Source organism: Phoca vitulina, unplaced genomic scaffold (assembly GCF_004348235.1).
Source record: "Phoca vitulina isolate PV1807 unplaced genomic scaffold, GSC_HSeal_1.0 scaffold14, whole genome shotgun sequence".
Taxonomy (NCBI): domain Eukaryota; kingdom Metazoa; phylum Chordata; class Mammalia; order Carnivora; family Phocidae; genus Phoca; species Phoca vitulina.
In genome coordinates, this window is record NW_022589717.1 from 47,107,464 (window position 1) to 47,133,649 (window position 26,186).

General features: G+C 38.1%; 1 protein-coding gene across 8 annotated transcripts in view; it reads left to right on the plus strand.

The window, feature by feature from the left end:
* Positions 1-25,532, plus strand: part of GALNTL6 (polypeptide N-acetylgalactosaminyltransferase like 6) — a 1,076,341-nt gene extending 1,050,809 nt beyond the window's left edge. For 7 of the 8 annotated variants that reach the window (XM_032413198.1, XM_032413199.1, XM_032413205.1 and 4 more), the window contains one exon: positions 24,947-25,528. In XM_032413198.1, the coding sequence (XP_032269089.1) occupies positions 24,947-25,103 (157 nt within the window). In that variant the 3' untranslated portion in view covers positions 25,104-25,528. Of the gene's footprint in view, positions 1-24,946 lie in introns of all 8 variants that reach the window. The other variant, XM_032413206.1, reaches the window with a different exon arrangement.
* The last annotated feature ends 654 nt before the right edge of the window (positions 25,533-26,186 follow it).

The window sequence follows — 26,186 nt, forward strand, 5'->3', positions numbered from 1 at the left end:
AGCCAGTCAGAAAGCCACAGAGAGTTAGGGGCTCTCTAGAACAAGAAGAGAACTCTCTTACCCCCTTAGACCATGAGGAATGCCAGCACATGGCAACTGGGAGCAGGATGAAGAAAGAGAAATGAGCTTCCTAAGAAGCAACCCTCCTGTGATTTTGTTGATTTGTCCATATAATTATCAGCCCACATCACCTGGAAACTGTGGCGAGGGGCAAAGGATAGAGGGATGCACAATCTTTGGAGCACCTCATCCCTTTCTTGACTAAGGCCTGGCAGCAAAGCTCTCATCCTCCAGACTCTATCAGGCTTTGTCAGAGGCCAAATTTCCCTATCTCTGTAGCTCAGGCAGATACACCTGTGACCTGTGGCATCCAGCAAAATGTAGAGCTTTCTCTTTTTCAGCTCCAGAGAACAGAGAACATTATGAGCACACAGGGAGGTAACTCTACCCTCGGAGTATAGTTATCTCAACCATACAATTGGAGTAATAAAAGAGTTATAACAACTGCAACACACAATTAAGGATAACCAGTGCTTAATAGGAATTGGCACACGTACAGAATTAGAGGCAGAGCCCTTCTTGCACCATACTCTGTGTCTTTAATCCCCCAAAGTGGTGTCTGACAAATGTCATATAACAAAGGTCAGGAAAGGGCCCTTCAGGCTCTTTTTTGTATTACCAGGACATAGCAGTGAATAGAATGAGCTGCGGGCAGTTTTCCATTCTATTTATAGCCAAAACTGAATATTTAGAAGCCAGTGTTGACCTACTGACTGCAATTTACAATTCCTGAAGCAATGTATAAATAGATAAATGGTTCAAACCGGGAAGTCCATAACAACACTACACAATAATCACAGGCTCTTAGAGCTAATACCACCCAGCTTAAATGGAGAACCTGCCCCCAAGAGGGTCAAAGCACTTGGAAGATCCTTTTTACATCTCATCTTCTCAACATCTCCATGAGCTAAGAAGAGGAAAAGATGATAATATTTAGGAAGATGAAAAGGCTCTGAATATATCATATAAAAATTTCCTAAGAAGAGAAAATCTAGGCGGTCAAATGTTAATTATCTGGCTTTTTCTAACAGAGAAAATCTGACTTTTAAGATACATACTACTTCAGAACAATATATCAGTGGGCCTTTGGTAGCTCTTCAAATTCTAGGAATTACTAGGGCAAATAGAAATGTAATTTTATCTCACTATTTCACTGATGGAATATAAAAGGAGCACCAAGCTAGGAACTAGGCTGCCCGCATCAGGGCCTATCTTTGAAACTTCTAGCTGAAACACCTACTTCTGGGCATTTATGGGATCCAATTCCAACATGAGAACAATATTTGGTCCTTCATCACTGATCAAAGCACTGAGTGAATTCATATATAAAAGGCTTGGCTTTCCTTGGAGCATTACACAAATCTAAAACACTGAGAACTGTTGCCTTTTTTTTTAATCCTGGGAACTGAAGACACCGAACAAAGTGAACTGAGAAACCTAGCTCTTCTTCCAGAATTTGTTTTGGGACTACCTCAAGAACTATCAAATTGATATGTTACAAGATAATTTGTAGAAATACCCTGTGCATTCCACTGACTAAGCAGATAGTAAATACTCCATCTGATTCTAGAAATAGAGCTCATTGATTTCTTTTGTGTGTCTCATGACAGTCTATGCTGGAAGTCATAGACCTGTCTTTAGAATGCAAAAGATGTGGGTAAGAAAATGGTTTTAGTACAGGGGAGAGGAGAATCATCATGTAAATAATTTCTGGCCACAAGTAAGGTTAAAATGCAAAATCCTTAAGAAGACAAGCTTAAGTCTTGTGGCTCAGTAGGTTAAGTGTCCCACTCTTGATTTCGGCTCAGGTCATGATCTCAGGGTCCTGGGAATGAGCCCCGTGTTGGACCCCATGCTCAGCGGGGAGTCTGCTGAAGATTCTCTTTCTTCCCCTTCCTCTGCTCCTCCCAAATAAATTAAAAAGACAGGTCTAAAATGATGAATATAAAGCAATGCCTCCCATTATAAATCCCTAAAACAACCAATAAACAGCAAGGAAACTGACTTAGGTGGAGTTTCCTGGAAGCAGAGCTTAAGACATGGATTTGGGTGCATCTCATTTCTTGCAGGAGTTGCTTTAGGAGAAGCAAGGCTAACAGTGAAGGAGAAAGAACCAAGAAGGATGCAGCCTGATCCACAGGCATCTGGAGCATAAATCACACACAGAGCTGAACCTCCATAAGAAAAGGGGGCTGGGCTTTTTAACCCCCATGTCATCCTGCAAGTGGCCACCACTGAGTGTGACACAGGAAAGGAGTGTAATCTCTCAGGCTTCTCTGCACAAGGCAGCTGCCTTCAGCCAAAACAATTTTGCAGAGGAGAAGCAGCTATGAGCTTTTGCCAGAGCACTTGCAGGGGCTGGGAAATGAATGTGTGTTCAGTAGAAAAAAAGGGGTCCAGTGGGGCACCAGCAGCTTCGAGGACTAAAACCGTGTGGACTGTTTCATTACAATTGTAAGGACCACTAATGAGCTAACTTGGAAATATCTAATTTATGCACCTTTCAAAGCTTCTACTATTTGCTACCCAAATTCCAAATTTGAAACCACATTACAAACTCCTCTTGAGAAAGGACTCTGCCTTGTTTATCTTTTCATTTCCACCATGCCTTGCAGTGTGCTGTGAATTTCACGTTTCCTCAGTGAACGGAATGGAAAGGACTGAACTGGCATGGAATAGAATAGAATCAAATCTCCTAAAATGAGTTGGTGGTTTTTGGGAGGGGGTAAGACTATGCATTCATGTCATCCCAGGAAACATGCTAAGTGCAATTACACTGAACTCTACTGTAAATACAAAGAATATACTGTAGCTAAATATGCACCTGTTATTATAGGTATGTTTCATGCTTTTAATCACCTTGAATCGATTTATGAATTTCTGCCAAAACATAAATAAGAATATGAACATTTCAGTGAAACATGAGAGAAACGGAAACAAATTGCTAGAGCTTAGGACAAAACCCCACTGGCTTGAGCCCATCACTGAAGTGTTGCTCAAGAGTGAGGTGGGACCCCAGGGTGTGTACCAGGCAACTGGTGAGCATTAAGTACAGACCAGCTATGACTAGTCCGATAAATCTGGTGATGAATACTACCTCAAATGCCTAAAAGTTGTCTGTGAAGAGTGCTTCCTATGAAAAGAATATAAAGTTACAGAATTCTCCAAATTCAGCTTTTGAAGTAAAACAAAACAAAGTAATAATTTCACATGAACTCATTCTCTCAGCTCTGTGACAATCTTACCTATCCTCGTACCCCCCGAACCATAAACAGCCTGTAACAAGACTCAATGATCACTGCAAGCTTGTTGTGCCCCAAGCACAGCTCTGGTGCTTCACATGAAGTAACGCTCATTCTCACAACATAGGTGTTATCTATTACTATCAGCCCCATTTTACAATGAGGAAACTGAGTCAGAGACAGTAAGTAACTTGACGAAGTTAAGCTGCAGGAAGAGGACTTGCACTCATGCAATCTGGCTCCCAGGTCCTTGCTGTTACCATTGCTCTCTGCTCAGCCCTTTCTGTCCAGTCTCAATGGGGTGTGAGCTCATTCCCAAGGTTGTCTAAGTTGCACTTACATGTGAGCAATGACCTTGTAATACAGTGTGTGTGTATGTGCCAGCCAGCCTCCAATAACCATCTTCAGGCAACCACACTCTGATTTCCCTCTAGACACAGCTCCCTTCTTCATCTCATGGTTCCACAAAGCTGATTCTACTCTTTAGTTATGGAGCAATCAACCCACACAGAATTAATACATTCACAGTGCATTAGTAATCTTCTTTAGGCTCTGGAAAGAGTCATTCAAAATAGACAAGGCTAAACAGATGGACCACTCATGAAGCAGAGTGGATTCTTCATACCTTTTTCTTTCATTTCCTAATTCTTTTCTCCCCTCAGTCCACACACCCTCGTGTTTGCTCTGAAGTATGTGAGTCCAGGTGATGTCTCCTGTCATCATCATCAGATGGTCTAAAACAACAAAGACTCCAATGTCCTCCTATTTCTTTCCCTTGGGAACTATAGGCAAATTTAAGGAGCATAAAAGCCCTACCAATCAAAGAGGGTCCCTACTATTTGAACCAATTTCTATATTGTCCCATAACATCTGTAATTGTACATTTTTTGTTACAGGAGGATTTAAAACTTTGTAGTATTTTTTATTCTGTCAGGATAAAGGCCCCATTTCTTCTGTAGTTTATAGCACCAGACAATGACAAGTAATATCCCTTCTCTTTGGCCCTGGGCCTGTGTGCACTCGGTCTTTGGTCCCTTTTATGAGGGATAGTTTTATAGGCAGTTGTTTGATACAAAATGAAAAGTTTGTTCCTCAAAAACTTCAGATGCAACAGAACAGGTGACAGGACAGTGCGAGCTATAGCAGAAGACAGGGTCAGTTCTGGTTTTAGAGATAATTAAACAGCTCAGACCATGCCTGTGACAAAGATATCTGGTTTACTGACGACAAATCTTTAACCTGATTATAGCTACATGATAAATTCATCTCAGGGTTATTAGAGGAAAATGACCAAGATGAAAACAAGAAAACACTCAGAAAGGATCATGGAATAAAATTCACATGAACATGTATGGTATTCTCTGGGCCCATAAAACCAAATCACAAAAGATGCTTCAAGGGCAAATGGGGGTACCTTTCTATGCTGGCATTAAATTTGAATATTCCTACAAATGATTTCCAAACATTTTTGGTTTAGGTCCATAGTGTTTCATTTGCTGGCTCACAGAGTTAGGAGGATACAACCATGAAAACCAAGAAACAAAGAAGGATGGGGAAGGGGAGCCTCTGCCTCTCTTCACATAGTTTCCCCCAGCATATCTTCATCTCTCTGGTACCAGGCCATAACCACAGCCAGGCCTTCTAAAGCATCTCCTCCATGCAGCCTTCTGACTTCCAGCCTTTATCCCTCCTCTGGAGATGGCCTTTATCTGATCTCCCCCAGGTTCCTGAACTTTCAAACTGGCCTCTCAGTTAGTTCAACATCTCCTTATGTTGTTCAAGAAACTCGTTTCCCTGCGAGTGATGGATGTGTCTTGACAGGAACAGGTCTGTTCACCCTCCTGGAGCTTTTCCTCCTATGCCTCCATCTTCCCAAACAAGAAATGGTCCCAACACAGAAACTCTGTAGACATCCTTGTAATGATTCACCTTCCTTCATTTTTTTTGTCATATCTTATCAGCAAGGGAAACATAAGCTTTGCAGGTGTGTGTTTCTGCCTTCACGTTCATGGTCTCCAGCCCGACAGAGGGCATGTAGTGTCTATTGTCTCTGACTCTGCTGTCTTTCTAGTTGTGTGCATGCCTAGTGTGTATCTCTTATGTCAGACATGGAAAACTTGGGAGGTAATGCGCAAAACTGCCCCTCAGAGCAAGTGATACAATTATTTTTCAAAGGCCAGTTAGGAGTGGCTAATAAAGTTCAGTATCTTCTAAGCAAAAGGATACAGAGGTATTATGTGATTCACTTCTGCCATAGCAACACAGATATTTGTTGATAGTGGTCATGGGAACTTAAGTAGGGTTTTGATTGCATGTATTCTCTGTGCTAATTTGCAGAGCAGAAATAGGAAGCAATTATGTGATAGTGGAAAAAAACAACTCATTTTTTTCTTCACATTATTTTTAGGGTAAGAATATGAATGAAAACAGTAGCTTATACTTTTGATTTTTAAGGAATTTTGACCAACCTTTCCTTTAATTAGTACAAATTTGTAAGAGTCTATTCTAATTGCCTTCTGTTCATCTCAATTATTTTAAGATTTTCTGTTTTACCAGTGATATCTAAATAGGTGTTTAAATCCTAATATAAATATCTTCTCCCTTACAATGCTAGTATATACTACGACATAGTGACATCTTAAAGAAAGAAAAATGCAGAAATATTCATCCAAATAAGTCATCCTGCAAGAAAGAAGAGCACATTTTTAGCCTCAAGAGATCATTCCAAAGAGTAACTACAAGAAACTTTCAGAATTCATTTCCCAGGTTGCTTTCAGAGTTTAAGAGTCAAAAAACAGAGGTACCTGGGTGGCTCAGTCCATTAGGCATCCAGCTCTTAGTTTCAGCTCAGGTCACTATCTAAGGGTCATGAGATCAAACCCCCATCAGGCTCCACACTCAGCAAGGAGTCTGCTTGCAGATTCTCTCCCTCTGCCCCTCCCCCCCACTCTCTCTCTCTCTCTCTCTCGCCCTCAAAATAAATAAACAAATCTTTTAAAAAAGAGTCAAGAAATGATGCCTCACTTCTTTGTAGTCAGATCTTACTTTTTTAAAAAGATTTTATTTACTTATTTGAGAGAGAGCATGTAGGGGGAGGAGCAGAGAGAGAGGGACAAGCAGACTCTGAGCTCAAGGCTGAGTCCCATGCTAGGCTCAATCTCACAACCCTAAGATCATGACCTGACTGAAATCAAGAGTCGGTCACTCAACCGACTGAGCCACCCAGGTGCCCCTATAGTCAGATCTTACTTTTTGACCCAAAACTGTAATATTAGCTTGATCTTTTATTTTTCTGCTAAATCTGCACTTCCTCTTTTATTTGATAACAGGTTGCTTACCCATCCCACCCCCTTTCCCACGTCATTCAGTCACTAAGTCCTGCCTCTTAAATATTTATTCCATCCATCACTATTTCCACATCATTGACCCAATTGCTTCATTGGCTGTCACCTGGACTGCTGCCACCACCGACTGTCCACCCCTGGTACTTGCTCTGAAACATCAGGTCCAGGTGATCTTTCCTGTCATCATTATCAGATGTCTAAAAAGACAGAAACCCTAATGTCCCCCTATTCCTCTCCCCTGGGAACCCCAGATGATGTCACCCTCAAATCCACTGTCTACACTGCTATCAGAATAATCCAAAAAATCCAAATGAAATCTAAATGCATTATTCCCATGGTTAAGAGTCTTTGGTAGTATCCAGTCACTCACACTCTAAGGTTATTAACCCGGAATTCATAAACCTTCTTGATTTGGCCTTCCAAGAACATCTATAATTCCCTTGAATCTTTATGCAGAATTTTGGATGGATGTGCATTTATTCAGAGAAAAACTATAGATTTTATCATTCTCCATGACAGAGCAAAGAGTAAGAATTGAAAGCTCCAAATCAAATTCATGCTCCATAATATGGTTTGCAAGACCCTTGACACTCTGACCAACTTCTCCAGCCTCACCCCCCATAACACTTCGCCTTGTACTTTATTGTCCAGCTTTCATCAAAAGCTTATATTTATGCACACCAGTACACCTCCCACACACCACACTCTCCAAACTCCTCTAGAAACACATCACGCTATTCCTCCCTATATGCTTTTGTTCTTCCCTCTCCTGGATCACCCCTACTCATCCCACTGCCACACCCAGGTAATGTGGGTAACCCTCTGAAAACACCATAAAGTGCTGTACACACCTCACCCACTTCTCATACCACATTGTGTTGCTTCTGGTCTGCCCCACTAACCCTGAGCTCTACAGGGACAGAAAGGCTACTACTCATTCTTGCATCCCATATTCAGTACCATGAACTTGGGTTCTCAGTAATTGTTTGTTGCATTGAACTGCAAATGAGTAGACAATTTCAGCATCCTCCTTGGTCATCTGTTAGGTAGCTGATTAAAAAAAAAAAAAAAAAAAAACCCTGGCAAATCAGTATCTGTTGTGGACTAAATATTTGTGTCCCTGCAAGAGTCATATGTTGAAAGCCTAACTCCCTTTGTGATGGTTTTAGGAAGTGAGGCCTTTGGGATGTAATTAGGTCATGAGGGCAGAACCGTCATGAATGGGGATAGTGTTCGTATTTCTTAAAAAAGTCCCTAGAGAACTCTCCAGCCCTCTCTCTGATGTGTGAGGATGTGAGAGGTAGGCAGTTAGCAACCAGGAAGAGTCCTCACTAGAATCCGACCACGCTGGCACCCTGATCTCAGACTGCCCTGCTTCTGGCACCATGAGAAATAATTTTCTTTTGTTTGTAAGCCACCCAGTCTATAGTACTTTGTGATAGCAGCTTGAACTAAGACAACATCCTCTAAAATTGATGTTACAAAAGCTAATATAGATAATCATCTTCACCTCTGGAACTACAAAGGATTTGCCCAAACAGTCCAATAGTTACCTAAGTCCACAATTCTGTCTTTATTTTTCCAGCGATCAAGGTAAGAGTGAAACACTAATGAGTGTGTAGTAGATTGTGGCAACCCAGAAAGTTTTCCCATACTCCCTTCCTCTGATAATAAACCCCGCCACATTGGCCACAGAGGTGAGCTCTAACCCACCTCATTCTATGCAAAGGGCAGATACTTGGTCCAAGCAAAGCCCACCAAATTCCTTTCTTGGTATTGACATATGAACACTGTAAGAAAGAATCTTTCTATATCCTAGGATTGCTAGATAAAATACAGAATGCTTGGTTAAATTCAAAATTCAGATAAACAACAAATAATTTTTAGCGTAAATATGTCCCAAATATTACATGCTTTATATCACTAAGTTTTGAGGTGGCTTGTTACATAGCAATAGATAGTATGGCATGGATTTAATGCTAAGAATTAACTTCTTATGGGGCCCCTGGGTGGCTCAGTCGGTTAAGCGTCTGACTCTTGACTTCTGCTCAGGTCATGATCTCGAGGTCGTGAGATCAAGCCCCTAATCGGGCTCTGTGCTTAGTGGGGAGGCTGTTTGAGGATTTCTCTCCCTCTCCCTTTGCCCCTCCTCTCTCTGTCTAAAAATGGATAAATTAATCTTTTTTAAAAAAAGAATTTCTTGTTATTTTGAAAAACTATTAAGTTGGGAAATAAGCATAATTTTTTTAAAGATCTAGTCTAAAAAATATCTTGGAAGTTAGGAAAGAGAGTATTTGTCAAGATCAAAGGACATTTCAAACTTGTTTAAGCAAGAAAGGGATCAACGTGCCTCTACATGATTTCTCTATGTGGCGTGTGCTTCCTCGGATACTGGTGACTTCAGCATGGTCTGAATTCCCACATAGTAGCTCAGAGCTCCAAGATCAAATGACTCCAATGACCACAATAAAAATGAGGTGGGCTCTCGCAGACCATCTGGGAAGTCACAGGGTGTCAATTATGCCATCCTCCATAATCCTAACCAGATTCAAGGACAGAGATGCAGACCCCACTTCTCAATGGGAAGAGGATCCAAAAACCTGTGAACATGTCTGAAAATTGCCATAGAATGTGAAAGGAAGAGATGCGAACAGACACAGAGCATGGCGAGGACGTTCCTTTCCTCTCCTACCATACACAGTTAGATGAAACTTCTTTGTGGATAGGCTTGGCCTAGAGGAGAAAATAAGATGATGCTTTTATCCAGATTTTGGATAAATGATAGTTATAGCCTTTTTGTTTAACACTTCTTTTCTTCAGTCCCTGTTTGTTTTGCTCTGTTTTGTTTTTAAGGAATTAAGGTCATTAAGCAGGGAGTAAATGTACATGTTAATTTATTAAAAGGTAAAGTTTTGATAAGAGGTATTAAAGATCCATGCCATTAAAGCCAATTTTAGTTTGATATAAAATGCTAGGAAATGAAAGAAAAATTGCTTTTGAGTTGCAATCAGTGCCTAAGAGAAAAAGCATATTTTGCATTCCTTACTGAGATGAAGGGCTAATGTTTTCATAAGAAGAAACTGTCAAATGTTTATTAAATCAATGAAGTATAAAACAAGCTTTCTTGCAGTTTCATCCATGCTTGGATTTTAATAACTAGCATTTATCCCTTGAATGAAAAGTTATATTTGTATCCAAAAAGAAAGACTCCCCACTCTGCACTTGGGATTTTTAACTCTGAATAGTCTCCATTACTGAAGACATAAGTGTTTTGTTCTGCCATTTCAGATTATTATTGTGTTCCTTTTGATGTTGATGTTGATGAGAGCGTAAGAGCCTGGATGAGGCAGGGGGAGCAATGAGCGGGATCATTCCAATGGTGGACAGCTAAGTACGAGGGAATATGGAACCTGGTAGCCTAGAACAGAGATGTGAGGGAGTAACTTAAGTGATGTGCATTCATCAACACTATGTGGGGATCTGAGGACACATTTATACCAAAATATGGATTTTAGGAAGGGATGAAGGTCATGTTGGAAGACAAGGCAGAAAACAGGAGGTCTATAGTGTTACGAATGAATGTCATGTTATTAATCTGACAATGTTATTAAATGTTATGAAATCTGATCTGTGTTTTATGTAAGAGAAGCAGAGTGCCTTTGCTGAGCCCAGCTGGGTTCCTGGGCAGATGATACAGTAGCTGTGGAACTGGTCGCGGGGGGAGGCGGTTTAAGCTAAAGAAAGAGAAAAGATGTCTTAGTCCATTTGGGCTGCTATAACAAAATTCCACAGACTGTGTGACTTGTAAACAAAAGAAATTTATGTCTCACAGTTCTGGAGGCTGGAAGTCCAAGATCAGGCTGCCAGCATGGTTGGATTTGGGTGAAGTCTGTCTTCCAGGTTGCAGACTGCAGATTTCTCACCAAGTCCTCACATGGTGGAAAGGGCAAGGGAGCTTTCTTGGGCCTGTTTTATGAGAATGCGAATCCCATTCATGAAGATTCTGCTCCATGACCTAAGCACCTCCCGTAGGTCCCACCTCCCAACATCATCACCTTGGGGGTTTGGTTTCAACATATGAATTTTGTGGGGAACACAAACATTCAGACCATAACAGAAGAGGCAGAAGAGTTTGGGAAACAAAGAGGAGTGAAAAGACAATAAAGTCTCAAGGTGTTGGATTGGCATCAGTAACCCCTGTGGAGAGCAAGGTTAATTTCAGAAGCAGAAAGAGTTGTGTGGTCCAGAGATCTTGTGAAACTCTGAGTATGCGTGGTGTGGCTTTGGAGCTTAAGGAGAGGCACAAGTCTTAGGTCCCGGGGCAACCTTCCCCCAGGCAGCCTCATTCAAAGGAATCACCCACAGAGCATGACCATGCCAGCAGAGCAGCTTCCTCGGGGATGAGGCTGGTGACAGGCACAGAAGCAAAGTGACTTAATACACTGGAGTAGAAAAGCATGGGCAGACTTGCTCCGAAGCACACAGTTGACATTCCCAGAGACTCCCAGAGAACTGGGAAAACCAGGTGGGCAGGAGACTAAATCTCTTCTGTCAGACAGATGGACCCAAAGACTTTTGGAAGACCACTATAATCTGATTATTAGTGTTAATGTGACCTCGTTTGTCCCTTCAGGCAAGGAAAGTTTGAGCTGTTTAGATCTCATAAAGAGACGATTAATAACTGAAACGATCACCATGGTCATTATCCTGATATGTAATATGAAGCCATGATTAAAACCTGTGACCATTTAGAAATTAGAAATGAATGACGCACTTGGGTGGCTCAGTCAGTTAATCATATGACTCTTGGTTTCGACTCAGGTATTGATCTGAGTCATGAGATGGAGCCCCACGCCGGGCTCCGTGCTCAGAGGGGAGTCTGCTAAGTATTCTCTCCCTCTACTTCTCCCTCTACTCCTCTCCCTGCTCTCTCTCTTTCTCTCTCTCTCTAAAATAAATAAATAACTCTTAAAAAGAGAAATTCAAAATGAATGGATCCTATAAGAATTGCAGGATAAGTATACTGAGAACATAATTTTGGAGTATAAAAATCCGAAACTGTACCTTAAGCCAAGTCTCCAAACCCTCATATTGCTCAAAGAGAGACATGAACAGGAAGTGACTTAAGAAAATAAGCCATCGCATTTACACTTTATTTGACCCTAGACACCGTTGAAGAGATTTCACTGGGGGAGACCAGGTGTATTCTGCATCTGGAGGAGTAGAGTGTAGGTAGTCCCACTGTATTGTTTAGTGTGCACCTATTTAAAGGCCAGAATGACCAGGACACCGTGGCTGTACCCACACAGGTGAATCCATCCACACACTCACTGCAGGAGTGAGGAACGGAATCTTGGACCAATCACTCTGGTGCCCATTCTTGGAGGTCTTCCATCTTCACGTACATAAGCGCAAACACACACACACACACACACACACACACACACCATTTTAAGCCACAGAAGAATAGCTGAGGGACCCAGCATCTTGGTCACATAATACTAAGACTAAAAAAATATTTAGCCATTCTCCTCTGATACCCACTGAGACAGTTGTTGATGTAGCCTTTTGACATCCGGAGTTTTCAATTTCATCTCATGTTAGATCAGTGGCAACCGCTGAAGATACAGAGGCAGCAGTATTCTGAGCAACTTCACAACTACCAGCTTCACTGGGACACCAAAGCAAGGCCATCACCTTCTTAAGGCTACATCCAGTTTAATGCCCTGTGTATTTGTGCTGACATACACGAGATTTCCTCTTTCATCAAGTCTGTATCCTTTCACAGGGGAGTCTACTATTCTAAATATAAAAAAGCAGCCAAAAGTATATTCAATTTTATAAAACCTTTTAAACCATTACATTGTATTATATGTGTTCATGTTTGTGATGAAAACAAAATTATAAGTCATGGTACAATATAGTATAAAATTCATACTATGATTTATAATTTTGTTTTCCTCCTTTTTTATCCAAAAAGCTGAAAAAGTCATAATTCTGCCACCTGCTTTTGGATAATTAGTTGGCCCTTATTCCTTTCTACTAACCCTTTTCTAAACATTAACATTTGCATTTGTAAATCTAGAAATACAGAAATCTTTTTTTTTTTTTTTTTGAGGAAAGGCTTTGGCTTTCATTTTGAGCAGCTCTAAAATCCAGTTATGTGTTGTAACATACCCTAAGGTGCTAGGGGAGATAACTTTAAAAATAATCCAAAAAAAAAATAAGCCTATGTTAGACCTTAGAAATTAGAAAACTAACCAAAATCCTGTCTCTATCAAAAATTATTGTCATTACCAGCAGCTTGACAGAATTGCAAATATGTCCTCTTTAAGAGCTTGGAATTCAAAATGAATCAGCTGTCTATGGGTGTATTTAACAAACCATCTCAGAACCTAGTGTCTTAAAACAGCAAACATTTTGTTGAGTCACAGTGCTGAAGTTCAGAATTTAAGACTAAGCTCCACTGAATGATTCTTCTGCAGGTCTCACCCAAGTTGGATGAACAACTTGTCTTGGTTTGTCTGGGACTTTCCCAGTTTTAGCACTGAAACTCCAACATCCCAAAAACCCATTAGTCTCAAGCAAAACTGAACAGGTGGCCATCCTGTCTGGGATTACTTATGTGGCAGTAATCATCTGATGGCTCACCTGGAGCTGGATGGTCTAAGATGGCTTCACTTACATATCTAGTAGTTGGTGCTGATTGTCACCTGGATCATGTGTCTTCAACAGGCTAGCCAGGCTTCTTCACATGGTAGCAGGCTCCTCGAAGAAGTGGGAGAGAGGGCAAGCCTCAAGAGGGCAGAGCCTCTACTTGCACCACGTTTGTTGATGTTAATTAAACCAGTCACACAGCCAAGTGAATCAAAGCTAGTGTACCACACAAGGACGTGGATACAAGAAACCATGATTCACTGGGAAACCATTATTGTTACAATCTAGCATAAAGTCAATATCACTTAATATTCACATTTAACAAATCTGAGATTCCCCATTTTATTTGTTGTGTTATTTTAGAGTCTATCTTCTATTTGGCAAGAAAAAGAACCCTTCATTCCTAGGATACAGCCGAAATAACCATTGCCTCTCAGAAAGAAAAGCAGAAAACCTCTGTTGCTATTTTTGCTGCTGCTGCTGCCACTTGTTCTTATTTTTAAAAAATTGGGTTCTAGAGGGGAGGGGGGTGGGGGGATGGGTTAGTCTGGTGATGGGTATTAAAGAGGGCACATATTGAATGGAGCACTGTGTGTTATATGAAAACAATGAGTCATGGAACACTACATCAAAAACTAATGATAAAATGTATGGTGATTAACACAACATAATAAAATAAAATTTAAAACAAATTGGGAATGAGGACGCCTGGATGGCTCAGATGGTTGAACGTCTGATTCTTGATTTTGACTCAGGTTATGATCTCAGGGTTGGGAGATGGAGACCCACTCCGGGCTCTGTGCTCAGCGAGGAGTCTGCTGAAGATTCTTTCTCTCTCTACCTCTGCTTCTCCCCTACTCACACTCTCTCTCTCTAAAATAAATAAATAAATCTTAAAATATATATGTATATATATTTTTTTATTATATATATATAATTTTTTTAAGACTGGCAGTCTACTGCAGCCTAATGGAAGAAGTAAGAAATACAATTATGCCAAGGCATAGATCCAGTCACTCGTCCAGTAGGAATTCCTTTGACAGCAGAGTGCAGAAAAAAAATCTCAGCTTAGCTCTGCTGGCTCTAGGCATAGGCCTGGGTGCTAAGTGTTAAACTTCTTTACTTAAACAATTCTCTCAGCTTGCACATATCAGAGCCATTTCTCCCATTATACGTACATCATCCCAAAGTGCAAAAGTTAGGAGAAATCATAGCTTTCTACAATTGGAATCAAATTTTCCCTCAATTTCTGTATCCCGCTCTTCCAAAGAGGACTTCTTTCTCCCAGCCCAGAACCTACTTCATTTTTTGCCTCTAGAGTGACTACCTCCTTGCATAACAGAAAGCTCACATTCTTCCCTCACCTTTATGGCCCTCATTACACAAAAAAGGGTAAGGAAATTGTAGCCAAAAAGAAATCTTTTTAAGACAATTTATATAAATGGATTTGTCAGTAGTTATTTAACCACTCTTTTCAAAATTCTAATTAAGTAATGAACTAATACTTAAAAGAACAAAATTGTTAGAACAAATATTATGTTTTAATCTGCAATATTGTTTTACTCAACAATTGTATTCTATTTGGAAATAATTATATTTTAGCTGTAATTGTTCTGTAATTTTTGAGTCATGGGCCAACTAAAAATTTCTAGTTACATAATTGAAAATTATGTGGTTCATCTCTGTGTTGATTGACTTGGCTTGATTGAGTCCAGAGGGAAATTGTGCCACTTCATTTTTAATCAAATTCATATTGCAACCCACATGTCCAGAATTCTCATTGCAGCCACTAAAATGAATGGAAATTGAGAGCCAATTTATTTTCTGAGGCCAAATTGAAGAATTCCTTTAGATTTCTGGACCTAAGTTTTAATTGTTAGTAAATTTTAAAAATAAATTTTTATGCATGTTTATCTTTCAATGTGATGGGGTTTTTTATTATTAAACCCCCAAAAGGCACATGAGATGCACTAAAATTCGAAATAACACTTTTTGTCTGAAAACGTGAGAAAGTAGGCAAAAATTTATGGGAAAAGTTTATTAAAACTCCACCATATTTTTCACATATGGGGAAAAGTCAACATGTGAAATGGAGAACAATAGGAGGCTCAGCAACTCCTCAGAATGCAGTGGGACTCGCAGGGTAAGGCTACAAAGCATTAAGAACTACATCCTGGTTTAGCAAAAACAACCAACTGTACACTTTGAAAAATGCATTTGCAAATGAAAACATGAAGATTTTTTTTCACGGGTGTCAAATAAAGAATGGTTCTAGTATACTTTTATACTATAGGCTCATAAATTTAAAGTCAGCAAGTTTTGGAACACAAAAATTGACGTAGAACAGTAAACTAGCCTACCATAGGTAAAAAGGAAACATATTTATTACCTGATTCAGTGGCCTTAGCATAAAACAGAAAACTGGTTTCCATTAAGCATTCAAACGTTACATTTTTGTAACCTGAAGAAGAATATTCAATAGGAATATGTTGCTTCATGCTTATGTTATTTTTAAAAGATGACCCAAGAATGATGGGTGTTTGTTAATAGCAAAACTTAAGACCTGATTTGTGATATTATGAGTAATACCCATAAAGTACATTAAGATGCTAAAAGTTATATGGACATAGAACCACATTAGAACATGTCTACAGCGTGTTAACATTCCAGGGAAACAAAACCAGTAAGAATATTTTGGAAGAAATCAAGGAATGTGAAGATAAACAAATGAGAGATTGTGAGAAATAGGACCAGTGAGGAGAGTTTCAAGTAATTAACATTATATTTAAAATGGAAAACAGAGAGTATGAGAACATGCTGAAAATAATAAACTTCCCTTCTTCATTTCCTCTGAGGAGAAAATAATGTGACACATTAAAATTTTTTATCTTTAAAATGTAAGGAACACAGTCAACTTTCTTCTCTTGACCTCAGGGTGACATTGCACATAGTTAACTCATATTTGTGTGGTGGGTATGAATTTCCATCCACAAACTCAGTTGAGCATAATAGATCACAATATTACATTTTCTGCAGAGCCATGTAACTCCCATTCTGAGTCTCCTTCACAGAACTAGTAGGAGATTCATTCTCTCTTTTCATGGAATTTCCCCTGTTTTCAGTGAGGGCAATGGTTCTAGAATCTTATTCAAGCCAAATTATCAGAGTAGTCCTTCTGATCATAATTGTCAGTTCACAGAGTTGCCACCAAGACCCCTACTGCCCAAGCCACTCAGTTCCTTCAAATCAGCAGTTCTGTTCATTTCATGCAAAATAAAGTTTGTCAAGGCTGAGTCCCAGTTCAGGGGATGTAGCTTCCATATGTGTCCCACACAGGAGGCCTTGCCATCTCCCAAAGCACTCACCGTGCAGCAGGTGCCTCTGTCACCCCAGGACTTGACGGCTTCTGGCTCTTTCTTTCCTCTCTGGGACATCTTGCATGATCTCTTCAGGCTGCTTAGACTCCCTTAAAAATAGAAGAAGCTCTTATCTTTTAACAACTTCTTCTTTCCAAGCCACAAAAATCATCAAGGCTGCTGTCCTGGCTTGCTCTGTGCCTGAAATGAGAAGGGTTGTGGTGATCAAAGGGGAAGAACAAATACCGATTTATTTATCAATAATTTCTTGTGTTACATTGGCATTGCCTATATATGTTCCCGGTGGGAATTTTTAGCACCCACTCTATTTTGGCACTACACTAGGTACTCCCCATGCATCCTCCATCCTCCCCTCATGCTCTGGCTTCAGCAGGACTGGCCTTCTTCCATTTCTTATTACTATGCTCCCTCCTACCACAGGGCCTTTGTACACTATCTTCCTTAGTGTCAAATCCATCCTTTACCCCACACCCTTTCTTTCCATTTCTTTCTTTTTTTTAAATCTTCTACCCTGTGAAACTTTTCAACCGTTCCTCTCCAAATATTGTCATAATCATGACATGTCCCTAGCAAGATTTATCTGTAGACTGGCCTATACTAGTAATTTATGATAGATCCGTAATTTCTCAGTAGGATTGTTACTCTTCTCTAACTCTTATTTTATCAGGCCCTAAGTCATTAGGCTTGCACTGGTATGGAACGTGAGCTAAAGCTTGAGGTTAGGACACAACTTAATTGTGAACTTTTAACTTCCAGAAGTGAAAAAGTAAATAAATCTGTACACTTTTACTCTGTATAGCAAACCAGGATATATAATTCCAGAAATTTATTCTAAGATATATTCACACACATGTGACAATGATGTATGTACAGTTATTCATTGTAGAAATTTTGAAAGAGCAAAATTTTGAAAATAACCTAAATGTTCACCAAATATATATATACATATAGATGCACAATGTAATGACAGGCAAATGTTAAAAAAAATAGAACAAGGATGGCATGATCATTAAAAATATTAGCTAGTTTTTAATAATTAAGCATTTTTTTAAATTAAGTAAAGAACACTGTATATAGCATACAATCATTTGTATAGAAAAGGAAGAAAAAAACAGATATAGCTGTATCTCCCTATATAAGCATAAAATACCTCTGAAAAGACATCCAAGAAATAATAGTGGTTGTTTGTGATGAGAAAAATAGAGTAGCAGTGGATAGATGTAGGAACAAGAATGTTTATAAACATGTGAATGTATTATCTATTCAAAATAATTCAATAAATATTTTTTAATGTTCTAAAATAAAAATTAATGGATAAATCTTCAGACTTCCACAGTTGGACAAGATGAAGTAATATGGGCTAGATTTACCCACCCACATGAAAACACATAAAATATATGAAATAGTAATTTTCAAGACACTCAATGTCCAGCAGTGAAGGACAATGATCCCTGAGAGATGGGAAACAATAACGTGAGACCTACAATTGCCCCGGTTTCTTGACTCAAGAGTTTCTAGGTTGTGGTATGAGGAAGGGGAACCCAGGTGGGCCAGGTGGGGCTCAGCATGGGTTGATATGGAGCTGAGAATTTGGGGAGAATGGGGCAGCTAGAATATCAAGGGCAGAACACCACGAGAAGAGAGCTACAAATCTGTACCCCTTGAGTATTCAGCAGAGTAATGGTAGGAGCATGTGTGTGAAGGAACAACCCAAACAAACAAACATTCAAAAGAATTAGAAATAATAGTGCCCAGAACAAACAGAAGTCTTGGAATAGTGTATGTTCCCACCAGCCAGACTGACAAACTTGGTGATTTGTAGGACAGTCAGTAGAGCACACAGAAGGTCTAGATTAGGAGTAGCGAATAATTTGCCCTAGATTAAGCATTAGTCCAGTCCTGCCTAATAAATTGTAAGAACAAATCCCAAGAGGGTCAAACTATTTCCAAGTAATGTAACTGCATCCCAGAACAAAATGTTTAAAAGAATATCAAAATGTCCAGCACCCCAAAATGTAAAAGTTCTAGAACCTGATGAAAAAATTACCAGGCATGCAAAGAAATACCTCTATATGGCCCATAATTAGTAGATAATTCAGTCAATGGAAACTAAGACCTAAGAATCAACAGATAAGACTTTAAGACATTATAACAGTGTCCTACATGTTCAGAAGGTTAAGCAGAGGGGCACCTGGGTGACTCGGTTAAGCATCTGCCTTCGGCTAAGGTCATGATTCCAGGGTCCTGGAATCAAACCCTGCATCAGTCTCCCTGCTCAGCAGAGAGCCTGCTTCTCTCTCTCCCTCTGCTGCTCCCCCTGCTTGTGCTCTCTCTCTCTGTCTGTCATATAAATAAATAAAATCTTTTTTAAAAAGGAAGAAAGTTAAGCAGAGACATTTAAGATATAAAAAGAGCAAAATAAAAATTGTAAAGATAAAAAAAAGTGTAAGATTAAAAATGCTTTAGATGGGGTTATCAGCAGATTAGACATTACCAAAAAAAAAAAAAAAAAAAAGATTTGTAAACTGGAAGATATAGCATCCAAAATGAAGTGCAAAAAGAGAAGTTATGGAAATGAACAAAGTATATAATTGGAGTCTTTGGAAGATATGAACAAAAGGTAGGGACAAAAAGAATACTGGAAGAAGGGTGCCTAGGTGGCTCAGTGGGTTAAGCATCTGCCTTCACCTCAGATCATGGTCCCAGGGTCCTGGGATTGAGCCCCACATCAGGCTCTCTGCTCAGTGGGGAGTCTGTTTCTCTATCTCTCCCTCTGCTGCACCCCCCTCCCCCCGCTTGTATACTCTCTCTCTCTCTGTCAAATAAATAAATAAAATCCTTTATTTAAAAAAAGAATCCTGAAAGAAATAATGCCCAAGAATCGTCCAAATTTCATGAAAACTATATATACAATCCCAGGAACTCAAGTAATCCCAAACACAAGTATACCAAGAAAACTATGTAACATATGTCATGTCTTATATAATAGCTCAAATCCAATGACATAGAGAAGATCTTAAGAAGCCAGAGTGGGGGAGAAAACTCAGTTTGTACAGAAAAGCAAAGATAAAAATAACACATTTTTTATGGAAAACAATGCAAATGAGAAAGAAAGTAAGCAACATCTTTAGAGGATTGAAAGAAAAAAGCTGTTAACCTAGTATTCTATAGCCAACAAAAGTGTCTTTAAAAATGTAGATGACAAGATGATTACATCTTTAAAAATGTAGATAAATGCAAAAGATCAAACTCCCACTACCAGAAATGTTAAAGGAAGTCCTTTAAGCAGGGTAGAAATGTAATGATAGAAATCTGCGTCTACACAAAAGAATTAAGGAAACAAAAAGGGTGTTCATAATATAATTTCATATATATGAAATTTTATTTTTAAATCTTTTTAAAGGATAGTTGACTGCTTAAACAAAAATATTAATAATATAATGGGGATTTATAACACATGGAACCATAAAATGTATGCCAACAAAGTACAAAGGTTGGGGGAAGAGAAATGAAAGCATTCTATCAAAAGGCTTTATAATATATGTGCAGTGGTAAAATGTACTGGAAGGTAAATGTGATAAAAAAATAAACATATATGATATAAACCCTAAAGCAACCACTTAAATAAAAAAAAACAAGGAGTCTTTGTTAAGTCAAGAAGGACACTAAATGGAATCATGAAAAATATTCAATGAATCAAAAGATGGAAAAAGAAATAATAAATGGGACAAATAGAGGGGCACCTGGGTGGCTTAGTAGGTTAAGCATCTGTCTTTGGCTCAGGTCATGATCCCAGGGTCCTGGGATTGAACCCCACATCCAGCTCCCTGCTCACTGGGGAGTCTGCTGCTTACTCTCCCTTTGCCACTCACCCCCTGGTGCTCTCTCTCTCTCTCACTCACTCTCTCTCAAATAAATAAATAAAATCTTTAAAAAAAATAATAAATGGGACAAATAAAAAACCAAGGATATCATAGATTAAGGCTTAACCACATGAATAATCATATTAAAAGTAAGTTATCTAAATAACCCAATTAAAAGGCAGAGATTATAAAATAGCAAGATGCAAGTATATGCTGTCAACACAAAAACCACTTTAAAGACACAAATAGTTTTTAAAATAAAGTAAAAAGTTATAAAAGTTATAAATATTAGTGTTTAAATAGTACAAATCCAAAGAAAGCTGAAGTGGTAAAGCAAAGATTATTACCAGAGATGATAAAAGTCACTTTGTAAGAAGAGTAAGGTTAATTCATCAAGAGCACATAACATCCTAGACATTTAGGCACTTATTAACAGAGCTACAAAATACATGAAGCAAAAACTGATGGAATAGCGCAAAGAAATAAATTCAGAATTAGAGTCATAAATTACAATATCCCTCTCTCTAATTAATAGAATAAGGAAACAGAAAATTAATAAGAATATAGAAGACTTGAATAGCACTATCAACCAACTTTACCTAATAAATATTTATAGACCAGTCCACTCAACAGCAACAGAATATGCTTTTTTATCAAATGTAGATGGAACATTTACCAAGATAGGCCATATTCTGAGCCATTAAAAAGTCATTATAAATTTGAAAGGATTCAAGTCATAGGAAATATATTATCTGAGCACAATGGAATTAAATTAAGATCAATAACAAAAAAAAATCTCTAAAAAAATCCCTAAATAGGGGCACCTGGGTGGCTCAGTTGGTTAAGCATCTGCCTTGGCTTAGGTCATGATCCGAGGATCCTGGGATTGAGCCCCACATCTGGCCCCCTGCTCAGCAGAGAGCCTGCTTCTCCCTCTCCCTCTGCTACTCCCCTTCCTTGTGCTCTCTCTCTGTCAAATAAACAAATAAAATCTTAAAAAAAAAGCTTTAAAAAATAAATAAAAATAAAAATAAATTTTAAAAGCCCTAAATATTTGGAAACTAAATTGCACATGTCTATATACCTAATGGATCAAAGAAAGAAAAGAAAAGAGAAATTAGGAAGTATTTTGAACATAATGAAAATGAGAACACTGCATATCATTTTTTGTGGGATTCTGCTTAGGGAAGATTTATAGTACTAAATACCTATATAGAAAAAAGAAAACTCTCAAATCAATGATCTTAGCTTCTACCTTAACTATTGAGAAAAAGAAGAGCTAATTAAACACAAAGTAAGTAGAACATTAAAACAATAAAATCTAAAGAGAAATCAATGAACTATAAGTGAAAAGAACAGAGAAAAATCAATGAAACCAAACACTAGTTCTTTAAGCAGATCAGTAAAATCGGTAAACCTCTAGCCAGACTGACAAGAAAAATGAGAGAAGTGACACAAATATGCTCAGCGTCATTAATCATCATGGAAATGCAAAATAAAACCACTCTGAGATACCATTATATCCCTATCATAATGACTAAACTTCAAAAGCCTGCCCGTATCAAGTATTAATGAGAAAGGGTAACAGCTGGAAATAAAACACTGCTATTAGGAATATAAAAGGGCACAACCGCTTTGAAAAAGAGTTTGACCATTTCTTCGAAAGTTAAGCATATACTCGCCATATGATCTAGTCATTCCACTCCTAGGCATTTTCTCAAGAGAGAAATGAAAGCATATGTCCACACAAAGATTAGGAAACAAAATTCATAGCAGCTTTGTTTGTAACAGCTCAAAACTGGACACAATCCACATGTCCATCAATAAGTGAGTGGATAATCAAACTGTGATATATTCATTCAAATGGAATACTACTCAGCAATAAAAAAGGGTGGAACTATTAATACATGCAAAACATAGATGAAGCTAAAAATAATTATACTGAATAAAAGAAGCCAGGCCCGGAAAAAGAAAACAAATTATATGATTATGTTTATATAACATTCTAGAAACTCAAGCTAATTAATATACAGTAACAGACAGCAGATTAGTGGTTGCCTAGACAAAGGGAATGAGGTCAGAAGAGAGGGATTACAAGAAAATTTAGGGGGATGGCAAATATGTTCCTAGTCTTGAATGTGGTGATACCTGCACAGGGGTATACATACTTAAGTCAAGACTCATCAAATTGTATACTTAAAATATATGCAATCCATTGTATGTCAACTGTACCTCAATTAATCTGTTTAAAAGATTAATGGGCAAATATGAGTAAATACATACATAAATGAAAAGTTGGTTTCTTACCAGTCATTCACATTAATCAAGATAGGAAACATTAATTTATTTGGAGCCTGGTAAAAACATCAACAAAGACAAAAAGGATCCATTTGAATTCATTTTATTATATCTAAAATTAACCTAGAATACACTACACAGTTTTTTTCATAAACTCATTAAGAAAACAAGATACTGTGTTTCCAACAAATTACATACAATACATACATGCAAACAAAAAATCAGTATAGGTTTTTCTCTTGCTACTATCTATAATTCTAGATCTATGATAATTCTAGTTTTGAGATTTATTCTGCACAGCGTAAATTCTGATGCACTTTGGTCTCAGATTTTCCACGATCAAATGAGAATACATTTGTATGACTTAAGATCTTTCCATTTGTGGTTCAGTTTGAACAGGATCGAGAAGTTCTGATCCCTTCTGCCCAAGGTCTGAGAAAACAGAGGTTACACTGTGGTCGGGTGTTCATGGGGGAGCTGCACCCAATACATGTTACAGTCCTAATTTGTTCCAGCTACAGTTGTAATTCTGCTCTGAAATTCAGTGCGTGGAAAATGGAAAAAGATTAGGCTGCTGGAGAGGGGGATAAAGTAGGCTACATCTGATTCTAGGATTTTTATTTCAAACAATATAAAAAAATGCATGAGATTCTTCAGGTTATTTTTTTTTAATTCTGCTCGCTTTCCTAGGTGGAATAATAATCTCCTTTTCTGCCTTGCAATCTTTCCATCTACACAGAGTCTACACATTAAAAAATATTCTTCAACTGAAGTAATTAGGCCGAATACCATTTTAACATACAAAGTCTTTGAAATATATAACACACAAAGAAATTCAGGTTTATGTGGTTCAAGTGCCTCATAGTTTTTTGAGGTTTATGCTCTTTACCAAGAGCAAGTCTTCAGTTGGTCTGTAAATTGGCATGTCTAATACGTTTATAGATATTTGAAAATGTGTATCTTCAACACTTAATGTCTTGTACTTTTATTTATAAATATTCTTTGCTTCAAAAATTTTTCAAAACCATCACAAAAACTATGTTGGAAATGTGAGTTTTTTATAGATTTGCTTTGTCTGCATAAGGGCATTCTTTAATTGTTTTATATCCACATTTACGTATTTGTCTCTCTTCGCCCCCAAACTCTAAAACAGAAAAAATGTCATGGTAAAGAGCTCAAAGACTTCGAAATCAGAGGACCTGGTCCAGCCCCAGGACCACCACTAGCTCCAGCCCCCTGGTCCTCACCTCTCTCTGCCTGTTTCTTCAAACATTACATAGGAATGATATTCACAGGGTTGTAGTGTGGATGAATCAAAAGAATTGAGTAAAACTTTTAGCCAAGAGCCCAACACATACTGAGCACTCAAAAAAACTAGAGCTACCTTTAAACTATAAAAATTTTAGGACAGGGCCCAGTGATTATCTCATTATCTCATTATATAGCAACAGAACTACAATGTGTCCTAACAGGAATGGAATACTTGAAAATTATTATTTGACCAAAAGGAATATTTCTTAGAAAGTCAGAGAAAGCCTAAAAAGAATAATATAATTACAGTGAAAAGGCCTAGCTTAAATTCCACATTTGGCATCTTAATTAAATAACCAATTCTGGTTGGTTATTTCATTCTACTGATCATGTCATAATCTATAAAATGGACATGACCTGTGTCAGTGGGAAATTCTTGGTGAATCCATACTGAGAGATGAAATTAAAGATATTGTCTGTAAAATTGTTTACTATACTTTCATCTGTCTGATAGTACAAGATTCCATTCACTGAAGGAGAAGTCATAAAATTGAGTGATGTCTCTCAATATATCAGTCCCTAACAGTCATGTCTTTCCCTCTAATGATTAATAGATGGAGCAAATGTGGCTTTACATGGCATTAATTGCATTAGAAACTGAAGTGCAAAGTTAAAAGCTCATGAGGATTCCAAGAGCAGCTAGAGACCCAATGAGAACCCTATATCCACTTACAGAAAACCAGTGCTGAAAAGCATCTTACAGTTGACCACTGAAACCTATCTTGAAGTTTGCTTTTATTTTTTTCCAAGCAGATGTTCATAGTCCTTTAAAGATTATTTTGTCCATTTCACAGGTCCCCTGTTATGGCTGGAGGTCTCTTCGCTGTGGATCGAAAATGGTTTTGGGAGTTGGGTGGCTATGACCCAGGTTTAGAAATCTGGGGAGGAGAACAATACGAAATCTCTTTTAAGGTAAGTTACCAAGACCCTCTTCACACACTGTCTACATAATTTTGGTGAGTCCCATAGGTTGTCATCATTCCGTCTCACAACCTGTGTTGTAAAATGACAACAAAAATAGATATGTCACCTTTCTAAGTCAGCTTTTGGATGAGAGAAGCTGCTTCCTTCTGATGTTTCAGCGAGATGTAGCCAGGCCATAAAAAAAATGCATAAGAGAAATCATTCAAAATCCCATTTGCAGGCAGAAAACTTGGTGTGCCAACAGGGCTGCTGCCCCACCAACAAAGCTTTCCTTCCGTGGCACTTAGACCATACAGAGAAAAGAATTAAGACAAAAGAAATTGGGTTACTGGAGTTTTTGCCCTTTGTATTTATTTTCGAAATAATGGTTCATATTTTGATTATAACCATTATTCCAAAATTTCAGTAACAGAAGAGTAACTTAAAATATGAATAACAAATTAAGGCTATTTTTCATATAATTCCATAACATGTGAATTTTTTACGTCTTTTCATCGGAAATGGCCCAGGTCTCTACTTGCTTTGATCAGAAATACTCAACAAAATTATACATACATACGATGGAATTCAAATTTCAGGGTTTATGAATGGAAGGAATTCACCACAACATGTGAGGACCAAACAAGCAAAGCAAAATAAACTGTGTGAAAGTTTGTACTCCAAACCTCCAAGATGTTTTGTTTTTTTTTTGAGAAAGCAGTCTCATAAAGGAGAAAAAATTCATTCTTTTTTTTTCTTTATCATTGTCATTATTTACACAGAAGATAGATTGATGTTGTAAGATTTATCATACAGAAATCTCTTACTAAATAAATCATTTTTTCCTAATTACTTCCATTATAAAATCAAACCAATACTTGCTGAGGAAAAAAAAAGCATCCTGAATACAATAACAATCAAACTTAAGAATCCAGCTAAACTCTTCGAATTTATGCATCGAAAGAAAATGATAAAGCTGATCTTCATAAAACTGTAACAGCTATATTCAATGTGTTGACAAAAATGTTATGTTGTCCTCACAGTGTCAAAAATAAATATCTTTAAGGAAAAACTCAGGAGGCATGATTGCAGGCTTCAGGCCATCTAGAAGTTTCCATCTCACTCTGCTGG